This window comes from Perca flavescens, chromosome 3, assembly GCF_004354835.1.
Source record: "Perca flavescens isolate YP-PL-M2 chromosome 3, PFLA_1.0, whole genome shotgun sequence".
NCBI classification, from domain to species: domain Eukaryota; kingdom Metazoa; phylum Chordata; class Actinopteri; order Perciformes; family Percidae; genus Perca; species Perca flavescens.
Genome location: NC_041333.1, coordinates 8740024 through 8751342, shown reverse-complemented (window position 1 = coordinate 8751342; position 11319 = coordinate 8740024). Strand labels below are relative to the sequence as shown.

General features: G+C 42.4%; 1 protein-coding gene across 2 annotated transcripts in view; it reads left to right on the top strand.

Moving 5' to 3' along the window:
- The first annotated feature begins 779 nt into the window (after nucleotides 1-779).
- Nucleotides 780-11319, top strand: part of myo18ab (myosin XVIIIA b) — a 161801-nt gene continuing 151261 nt past the window's right edge. For both annotated transcript variants that reach the window (XM_028574607.1, XM_028574605.1), the window contains exons 1-2: nucleotides 780-911; nucleotides 3704-4834. In XM_028574607.1, coding sequence (XP_028430408.1) covers nucleotides 3812-4834 — 1023 coding nt within the window. In that variant the 5' untranslated portion in view covers nucleotides 780-911; nucleotides 3704-3811. The remainder of the gene's footprint in view (nucleotides 912-3703; nucleotides 4835-11319) is intronic.

Sequence of the window (11319 nt, the reverse complement as noted above, 5' to 3'; positions counted from 1 at the left end):
CATTTCAACTTCATTATATACTGATCCGTCTGTCTTTCATTTAAGGGGCCGATGGTTTAAAAAACGTAAAAGACCCCTGCTGTTGTGTATACACTATAGAGCAGTGGTTCTCAAAGTGTATATAAAGGGGAACAGTACAGCGCTGTCAGCAATAGATTTACTAAACAACAGCCTTGTAACTGAAAAACACATTTAATGCTAATGAGAAAGAGACAAAAACTGTAAAAAAGACAACAACTTGGAAAAATATGGTATAAAGAAGGAAGGACATAAGGCAAAAATAGGTCAAAATAGTATCAAAAACTTTAAAAACAGTTACATAAGAAGAAAAAAGCGAGAAACTTGTAAAAAGTAGAAGGACAGTAGACGGAAGGCATGGATAGATTAGGTCCAAAGAAGGCGACACAAATGTCACATTTTTGTTAGGAAAAAAAAAATTCTACATAAAGAGGAACAATGTTCTGGACAACAGCCCCGAGGGACTGCAGATGTAAATTAGCCAAAGGCTAACTCTGGTGCAATGCATCAAATGGTCACATTTATGTTTTAATTGCACATTGTCCCTTATAAATCAAATTGAAATTGAAGTAAAACATTTTGTTAAATATCTCCTGTACCCCCTGCAGTCCTCCAAAGTACCACTAGGGGTACATGGCCACTACCATGGCTTTAGCAGTGTTGGTGGCGGTGGAACCCTCCCAACAGCCAGGCTGTGGCTCCAGTGTATGTCCAGCAGGGGTCGCTGGTTGACTACCTTTAGCTGTTGTACTGACCCTTCAGAGCAGGACTGGGAGCAGCCAGCTATGGTAACGTTAGCTAAAAGCCAGTCTGCGGCTTCTGTTCCCTACGAGCCGAGCTGCACCCAGCCAGCACCAGCGGTGCTCCATTTGCTGTAACGTTACTGGAGAACAGTGAGTATTTCTTCTTCAAATAAACATGTGCTATAAGACTGAGGGGGCACTTTTTTTATTTGAAGACAGCGGTGTTGAGACAGAAGGCAAGCAAGGCAGTCCGGCTGACTGAATGATTTTCACAGGATCCGAATGTGTTGTTCCAGGATTTGCTTCACCAAAAATGAGGGCAAAGAACTAAGGCTGTGGCTTGAGACAATTGGGCTATTTAGCTAAGTAAATGGCTCACTGGAGAGTTAGACTAAATCTTAATGAATTACTGTTGGCTTCTGTTTTTGGAGCTTTTAAGTCTGCGGTGGAATAAAAACGCAAATATTTGTTATTAGGTAACGTTACCCCCACCTACGAAACGGTAGCTCAGCTAGCTAATGTAGCCCAAAAGCTACACCTATTTTAGCGCTGTCATGCTTATTGTCCCCTGACTTCACATTGAACGCGTAGTGGGGCTAATGAATGTTGCTTTGTGTAGACCTACTTTAGCTACTGTGCCAGGTGTTCGCATCGTTTTAACCTCAGCAGCCAAGTAGATAAACAGCAGAGAGCATGAAAGAAGAGACCCTTACTGTTCCCTAGCCCTGGTTATTATAGACTGAACGTGATGCTAATGTTGATACAAAAGCTGTCCATTCACGGTGGCTCTGGTTATTATTTTTAAAGATGAGAGTAAATGGCCGAAGAAGACGTTTTTAGGAAACTTTTTGGTGTTCTAGCAAACTGGTTTGTAGATAATCCGCTAGGCAGCACTGACGGTATGTCTTCTACTATATTCTTGTAAAATGTCAACTTGATTTTAAGGCACAGGGTTATATTGTTTTAGCTACCAGAGCACTGTGCTTTTACTATGTTATCATCATCGGTGTGTTGTGTTTGCTGGGCTGAACTGTGACAGCTTCTAGCTGGGAGTACAGAGAGCTCCATGGCCATTATTACCTGTGCCATAATTAAAGTAGGAGGCGGTTGTTTGTCTGGGACTCCAGCCTGTGCTGCCCTGTGGAGAGTGTCACTCAGCAGCTAATGAGAAGCAGGCTGACGCTTAATATCTGCCTGTCTGCTTGTGTCAGTTTGTGGCAGGAAGAGTTCCTGATTTTTTGAGGGTTTGGAGAGACCCAGTTAAAAATAAGGCCAGGAATGTCTTTTGATCCTGCCAAGCTCCTCCAATGGGCCTCTGTAATGTAAGAGTGTTGGAGGTCTTCAGGGATGGAGGTCTGGGTTTTACCACAGGGCCATCTACACATGTGGATAGACTTCTGATGCTGTTTTATTGTCTTGCAAATTATAAAAGTGTACAAAATATACAATTGCCAAAATACACTTATGCCAGTAGTTATTGCCCATTTAAAAAAAAAAAAAAAAAAAAAAAAAAAAAACTAGAACTGGGCAATACATTGTTATAAAACTGATCATAACATTTCATTTCAACTAATTTTCCTTTCTGAGTAAGATATGTATTATACTTTTGAATATAGAATTTTTTGAAAAAGAAACCATGGTGAGGTCTTTTTAAGTAGTTTTGTTTTGGCTAAAAAAAATCATCCAAAAGCAAAACCTACACTATACAATTCTATCAAATAAAGAAGAGCACAATAACCCTTACATTTGAGAAGGTGGAACCAACGACTGTTTTCCATTGTTTGCTTGATATAGGGATGGGATCGATAGAACGGTACTATGGGACAATATAGGTTTAATTTGTAGGGGTATAAAGATACATGATACATGTATGATGTATGATACATCGATACATACATAGATGTATCGATTCAATGATCCATGCTCCAACATTATCGCTGCAGCGTGAAAATATCTTTGCCTACATGTTTTTAGCCTTTTGTTTAAAATGTCCATGTCTACGGACAATAAAGATATATCTATCTATCTATTTATTTATCTAATCTATCGCTACATTTTGTCTGTATGCCGCCCCTTTATTTTAGATTCCTACTTCATATTTATGCTTTTTATTAAATAAAAAATATTTAAATGTCTGGAAGAGCTCAGTAATAAAATTGTCAAATCATTTTTTTTTTGCTATTAATGTAACTGTGTTAAATGGGTTCATGTTATCGTCTCACACCGATTGCAGGCCACTGAAATGAATCAAAATCGTATCGTGACAGACTTTAAGATATCAGCAATATCATATCGCTGTCCAAAGAATCAATGTAATATAGTAATCGTGATAAAACATGTGATATACATCCCTATTTATTTGTTGACCCAAAAGAAAGAAGTACATTTATCTATAAGATCTTTTAATTTACTAGATTAGCCAAAAAACGACTTTCTTGTCTGGTAATTTTATCCATATTCTCATAAATATTATCATGTTCATATTGCAATATTGATATTAACGATAGAGGATTTAATCCATATTGCTCATGGTTATCTTGATAAATGACTTAAACAAATAAATCATTCTAAAATGATTGTAGTTTTTGTGTGGATGAGACTAGATAGCTGGGATTTGGTTCATCTATTATTATGATATAAAGCTTACATGTTTTCTTTTTAACTGAACAGATGAACTGTTTCAGCTGAGTGGTCAATGAATCATCATGTATTATTGTTACTGATTAAAATAATCTTTTGAAAATGCCAAAAGTCACCAGTAACATGGAGGTATTTGATTTCTATTTGAAAATAGTTTAATATAGACTTTAATATTATAGATATAGTTTTTTCTGAGCGGCCCAGCTTTAGATGAAAAATTAATTAAAAATTAATATTTAACACATTAATACGATGTATTTAGTAAGTTTGACACAGTTTGCGCTTCCTGTCTCTTTCCCCAGGGGATTCGTCCCTGTCGGTCACACCAAAGGCCCCTGTGAACTGGACCTCCTGCTCTGAAGGGAAAATAGAGCCACGGTGGACGGAAACGCAGCGTCTAGTGTGTCACCATGTTTAACCTGATGAAAAAGGATAAGGAGAGGGACGGGAGTAGGAAGGAGAAGAAAGATAAGAAGGAGAGGATGTCTCCGGCAGAGCTGCGCAGCCTGGAAGAGATGAGCATGCGGCGGGGCTTCTTCAACCTGAAGAGGGAGGCCAAGCGCGAGTCCAAGAACAAACTGGAGATCTCCAACCCCATCCCCATCAAAGTGGCCAGCAGCAGCGAGCTCACCCTCACGGACATCGAGTCGGACGGCTTGAGCAACCGCAGCAGCATGGTCCTAGACGAGCAGCTGAGCGCCGCCAGCTCCACGGACGACCTGAAGGGTGATGGCGGGGGAGGACAGGACGGACACCGCAGCTCAGTACGGGATCGCGTGGCTCACTTCGGCACCCTTGCCAAGACCAACTCCTCTCAGGTGGGTCAGATGATGAAACGCTTCTCCTTTTCCCAGAGGAGTAAAGAGGAGAGCCCTTCCGAGGGCTCCACCCCCTCTGGCCAGAACTCCGCTGCCCCGTCGCCGCAGGTGGAGAGCAAAGTGTTCAGCATGCTCCGCAAGCACAGCCTGAAGCAGCAGCCCGAAGCGGCATCGCACGCCAAGAAAGTCTGCGTCCCCGAAGTGGTAGACAAGACCTTCCCTGCACAGCTGCAGCTGCCGCCCGTGGTCGCGCCGAGCGCGCCCGAGATCCGCGAGCTGGAGCTGCAGCGCCGCAACACCGGCGACTTTGGCTTTTCTTTGCGTCGCACCACCATGCTGGACCGCAGTCCCGATGGAGGAGTGTACCGGCGCGTGGTCCACTTTGCCGAGCCCGGCGCCGGCACCAAGGACCTGGCGCTGGGGCTGGTGCCGGGCGACAGGCTGGTGGAGATAAACGGACGGAACGTGGAGAACAAGAGCCGGGACGAGATAGTGGAGATGATCCGCCAGTCGGGAGACACGGTGAGGCTGAAGGTGCAGCCCATCCTGGAGCTGAGCGAGCTGAGCCGCTGCTGGCTGAGGAACACCGAGGGGCTGCGCAGGGAGGCCAGACATGTAAGCAGCCTGTCCACTTTCTAAGTATAACAAAACCGATAAAGCTCACTGTTCCGCTCTCTTTGCCACGAGTGGCACTCTTGTGTTGATATCTTGGTTGACTGTCTTCCAATCTAAAAATGTTCGTTTTCTCTCATTGTTTGGTGCAGAGTTTCAGAAACCTTTTTTGACAGGCAGGTTTAATTATATAATATTAATGTCTATTTTTCCAAGTACATTTACACAAACGAGGAATGTAGTAGGGCTGGGCGATATGGAGAAAATCAAATATCACAATATTTTTGACCAAATACCTCTATCGATACCGCAGCGATATTGTAGTGTTGACTATTGGTGCTTTCACAAAATATTTACACAATGAGATTTTTGATAAATAATCATCAGTAATGTAGATATAATGACTAAGTGGTTAAAGGCAAATAATAGAACAGTTACAACAGTCTGGTAAGTTCAGAAAATGACATCACTTTACTGTAATGCAGCCTGTAAAATCAGGAAAAGACAACAATTATGTCCTATCACGATGTTACCATATCCAAAATCTAAGACGATATTTAGTCTCATATCACGTTATCGATATAATATCAATAAATTGCCCCGCTCTAGAATGTATCCTCTTGCATTTAACCCATCCTAACTAGTTGGGAGCAGTAGGCAGTCATAGTCCGGTGCCTGGGGACCAACTCCAGTTGTAATGCCAGTACCTTCGTCAAGGGCAACGGCTGGAGTTACCTAGCATGCATGCCTTTATGGTGGGAGGAAACCCACGCCAACATGAGAACATGCAAGCTCCAAAGAAAGGCCCGGCCCGGCCCGGACCAGGAATCGGGGACCGGGGCTTGAAGCTGGAAGCCAGTATCAGCAGCAGAAACAACAGTGTCCCAGATTGTCAGGGATGCAGTGTATGGGTTCTGCTTCATTGACAAGCTGTTGTCAGTGAAGTCCAGGATGTCCTGCTTACTATTTGTGCCTTTATATTGGTTTGGAAAGAAAGCTTCAAGACTGAATTGAGAGAACAGTCTGGTTTTATGAGTTCACACTCTAGACTAATATTTATTATAAAAGTACTAACTCAGTATGGCTTGGATGTTCCGTCATCTACTGCAGCCTTGGTTGCTGCTACGGTTACTATTTCCTTTTCAGCAGTTATCATAATTTCATCTAATGTGCACTAAAAACTTCTTAATAGTTAATAAACCATATAGACAAGTGCAGAAATGATTAGCCTAGCCTAGAATGTGAGTGTTTATGCTGCTTTATATTGTTGTACACTACTATCTTTGGGTTTTGGACTGTTGGCTGGACTAAACAAGTAGTTTCTCACTGGTCTCTGGAAAACAGAAAATGTGGAAACAATGTTCTGTTTGATCAATTGATTAATGAAGTATAGAGGAAACTAGTTTTTCCTTTTTTGAAGGTATTGAAACCGTCTTAAAGCCAATACATTTGTAGAGTGTGCACTATCACCGCAGTAACAGTAGCTGAGTGTCCTCCTGTAGGGCCTGCTGCCTGGCAGCATCAGAGGGCTTTGTTTGTTTGCCTCTATTGGCTCTGGTTCAAGGGTCCTTGTGACACTATCCGACTGAAAGCGACTCCGATCCCCCCTCTCTCATTCATCACAATTGAATTAATCTGCTCTGGGAAACGGGGAGTGGCTCGCTGTAGCCCATGTTGTTCTTACCTCCTTACAGAGTGTAGAAGCTCTTTCTCCACTCTGGCTGTTTGTCTCTCATCAGATAAGAGACTAACGTGTTATTGTTCGGAGCTGCTATAATGATTTCCATTTCCATGGTCTAAACAGGAAGTGCACAGCGGAGGGAGCTTTGTTTAAGTGTATAGGTAGTGTTGGGTCAAACCACACACACACACACACACACACACACACACACACACACACACACACACACACACACACACACACTTCCCCTCCTTTTAACTTCATGAGCCTATCTCTGCAGCTGATTTGTGTGTGTGTTAAACAGCAGGCCTGTCTGTGTCTCTTTGTCCACTTTAACAGATTTCAGCAGCTTGACTACCGGTTGAGATAAAGGAGAGCCAACAGAAAGGCCATCATTCATTCCCGACTGCATCTGCCAGCTCGCATAATTCCCAATGCCAGCAGCAGCTGCCTGCTTTGTATTCCTGATAAAGCGTTAACGCATAGAGCTGTGTATCAATCTATATCAATCGATTTTTATTCGTTACATGAAATCGTACCAGGTACTATTTCAGTGTCATCCCATCAGCTCCTTAATCTTATGCATGATTCATCAATGTGGCCGTCAGATTAGCACACATGGTTTGAAATGTTTCAATATAAGTGCCATTATGATACTTTACCGAGTTCGGTACAGATATTATTAGATACTAGAGAATCATTCTTTTCAGCAATAATAACAAAGCTTGCAGCCAGCATTTGTTTGCCATGATCTATTAGACATGGTGTAAAAACCTTTTTGTCCACCTGCCAAATGGCTAGTGAATGTTCAGATGTTACCAGCCTCATTAGATTACCATTGTTTTTTGGCTGGATCAAATCTACCAGCCGCATGCATATTTTACCAGCATATATTGGTGCTTATTTTGTACCCTATTAATAGGCATATTATATTCTTGATTAATCAATTATTTGTTGATCTGTGAAATGTCAGAAAACTGTGAAAATGCCCATCACCATTTCTCTAGGCATAGGGAGCATTTTAGGGCAGTGGTGGCCTAAAGGTTAAAGAAGCGAGCTTGTGACCGGGAGGTCGTCGGTTCAATCCCAAGACCTGGGTGGGGAAAGTGAAAGAGCTTGTCCATCCCTCATCACCACCACTGAGGTGCCCTTGAGCAAGGCCCCTAAACCCAACCGTTCCAGTGGAGCTGCTCAGTGGCCAGCAGGTCAGACTGTGGTTGTACCGGGCAGCTTGTGTGAATGTGACAGGTCCTCGTTGCAAATGAGAAGTTGTTCTCAATCGACTTACCTGGATAAATAAAGGTTAAATTACAAAATACAGTATATATAAAAAAAATGGTTAAACCAAAATCCCAGATCTCAGCGATAATTTTTTTTTTTTAAGATAATTTTTTGGGCAATTTTGCCTTCTAATGATAGGACAGCTGTAGACAGAAAAGGGGGGAGAGAGAGAGGGGTGGCGTCATGCAGTAAAGGGCTTGGCGGGTTGGAATCAAGCCTGAGCCTTAGTAGTACATGGGGTGCACGCTCAACCAATATGTTCAGAAAGCACTGATAGGCCTACACAAGCTGAAATAATTTCAAAACGTGTAACAGTTTTTATTATATTACAAAATATAGGTAAAACCTTATCAAAAGGGCAACTTTTAACATCAAAGGGTTCAGCATGTAAATAGCTTATTTGTCGGGAACATTTCCAGTAGTGCAGGTTTAAATTATACAAATCCAAACATTCAAGCTAGGACCTAAAGAACAATATGTAAACAAATCATAGAAACACCGATAATTATATACTTGTTTTCTTCATCATCAAAATGAATCCACTGTGATAATAATGATATTTTAAATGGTAATTGTTATTGTCAACATTTTTATTGTGGTTTACCGTTATCGTTACATCCCTAACTGAGCCTTTGTACATAGGGCACATGCACACTCAACCAGGTGAGCTACCAGGGCGCCCCAGAAAAGAAAAGCAATTACTTTTGTGAGAACAGTGTTATCATAACTAATAGAAAGCGATGTAAATAATAGCCTCATTGTAACAAACTGGAATATTCTTATAATATAAGAAGGATTGGGTTTGACAAAGCAGCATGCTGGCTGTTCCCAGTAAACTGCAGCACTTGGGGTTAGAGCGCATTGTGTCAGTCCACCTAAAGCTGGTGCCAGGAGTGTTCCACGCAAACATGAACACAGTAAGAAGGAATCCAGGTTTGGAAGCAGACAGACAGGATGCACCTATTCTTTGAGCTATGACCAGTATGAGCAGGATGTTCTAAAAAAAGCACTGGGATGTCTTAGGAAAGGAGGAGACATTTTCACCCTGAACCAACAAATAAGACATTTACTGGCTCAAGTGGAGCTAGATGGGTGAACTACTATCTACTAACTACTATTTTCAAAATCATGTCCATTGATAATTTTCAGCATTAAGTGATAGGAGACCTTTTTTGAAATGAATGACTGGTGTCCTTGTACAAAAATATAACAATTATTATATAAATTACTATTTAAAATGAAATAATTGATTAATAAAAAATACCATAATAAAGATACAACCTATAAGGGTGGTCAGTTAAAACATGACTTTGTGGTGGTGGTGTGGCAGTGCACCCCAGGTGGAACAGAGGCAAAGCACAGCGCAGGAACGTTCTGGAATTGGTTGCGCATTGGAAGGTCAGTCGCATCTAGGTCAAAGTTGAAATAATTTGAACTTTGAGCTCAGCGGCAATTCCGAGCGATGGGTAGCGCAGCGCCTAGTTGGGCGGCACCGCTCTCCCCATAGGAAAACATTGGAAGGGCCAGTGCAGAGCAGTTTTACCGCGGATCGTGTGTGTAGGCGGCTTTACGCTGCCTGAAGTGCTGAGCATTCCCTGAACAGAGGCCTGGTCCAGTCAAACCTGCTGGGCAGCATTCAACTGCTGTAAATGCAGACAGAGGCCAAAGCCAAAGTCTTCTTGAGCTTCACTTCTAGGGTTGGGCATCAAGAACCTTTCAAAAATTACGATTCCATCGGAATCGTTTCTTTATTGGAATCGTTTTGGAATCGTTTGGAGGATTTGGTTTCAAATCCGATCATCACTTCCCAATTTAATAACATGCGCAAGTTTTGGTTTCCGTAGCGACCAGGAGCTTGTGGTGTTGCAGCCATGTAGCACAGTAAGCGGTGCTCTAGTCTGGCTTTATTTTACGTTGAAAAAGCTGTAAAACTGCAAACCACCATTGAATCAAAATAAACTTTCCTCTTATTTGTGAAATAAGCATGTGACCCGTTTCAACTCCACCCCTCAAAGAATCGGAATCGAGAATCGATAAGAACCGGAATCGAAAGGAAGAATCGGAATTGGAATCAGAATCGTTAAAATCCAAATGATGCCCAACCCTATTCACTTCTGTCTGCTGCCTCTGCTGTTTGCTCTCTCTCCTTTCCTAGGGGCTCTCTTTGAGGATTGAGAGCAGCAGGCTCTATGGCTCTGACACGCCAACCCGATTATCGTCCGTCGGACAGTCTGGCGAGGTCCCTGACTCGAGGCTGTTTGGTGTGTTCCGTGCCGTCGTCAGTCGGAGAAGCCGTCGGCTTTAATTTGGGCCGATTTGACTTGTTGAATCGGCCAGTGGGAAGTCGGACTCAACGACCAATCTGATTGGAGGAGTAAATCAGTGCACTTATGTTAAAACACTTACCGGAAATGACGAGCGGTATGAGCGTGACGAACGCCTCGCAAAATCTGACGAAAATCTTACAAACTGACCTTTGTCGATCAAAAGAATTCCGCAACTGTGTGGCCTATTTCTCGCTTAAAATGTTTTCAGAAACCTCTTTTGGTGAACTATTTTTTTGTAAAATACGAGATCGTATTCCGAAGGTGCCGTCATTATGGTCTGGCTTTGAAATTCGGGAGAAGCCAGACCCACGTGATGCGTTCGTCATTTCCGGGGCGACAATACAGATTAGTGTCGCCTGCTGTTATGGAGACGTATTATGTCTCGCGCACGCGCAGAACGTACGCTCAAGCCGACGTCTCTGCTATATTTTCCTCTCGCACTCCACTTGCCGACTCTCTTTCTCATTCACCCTCTATGCTGTCCAGCATGGTATACCCTCAACAGTGCCTGTTAACTTTGGCACAGTTATTGTTATCTCGACCCATTCAGGAAGCAATTGTGACTTAACTCGCTTCCACTTTTATTCAGACCCACTCAAACTTTTCTGTATCCTCTGCTAAAACAAATTACTCAGACATCCATTTAAAATTAGACTTTGGTTATCTAACCTTTCCAAAGTGTAAACATGTTGATGGTAAATAACAGGAGAGTGGAATTCTTTAAATGTGTGTGCCATTGTTCAGTTATGTAATAGATACTCTCCCCAAGAATATGGGTGGTAAATTCCTTTTAGGACTCTTGACAAGTAAAGCCTCCCTGCACAGATAGAATACATTAGCTTGCAGTTAATGGTTCATACTCCTTCTCTTTTGGTTTAAACACATCTGGTGGAAAAGGTTGGCTGCCTCAAAGCACTACCTGTACTTGATCCTTTTAGTGATTTTGCTTTACAGCATTTCCTCCTTTAGTTGGTAGTATAACAGGGGTGTGGTGAGCCAGCAAACACAGGGAGAAAGATAGGGACTGATGACACGCGTCAAAGGTTCCCGGCTGATATCGACCATCTTTAACCACTCAATCATCAGGACTCCCCTGATCTGTCCACTTTGTGGACTCAGATTTCAATCATCTGGCTTCAGAATATGTAAAATGTCCCACGTAAGATTTACATGGAGAATTCAGATGACATACTAGGAAT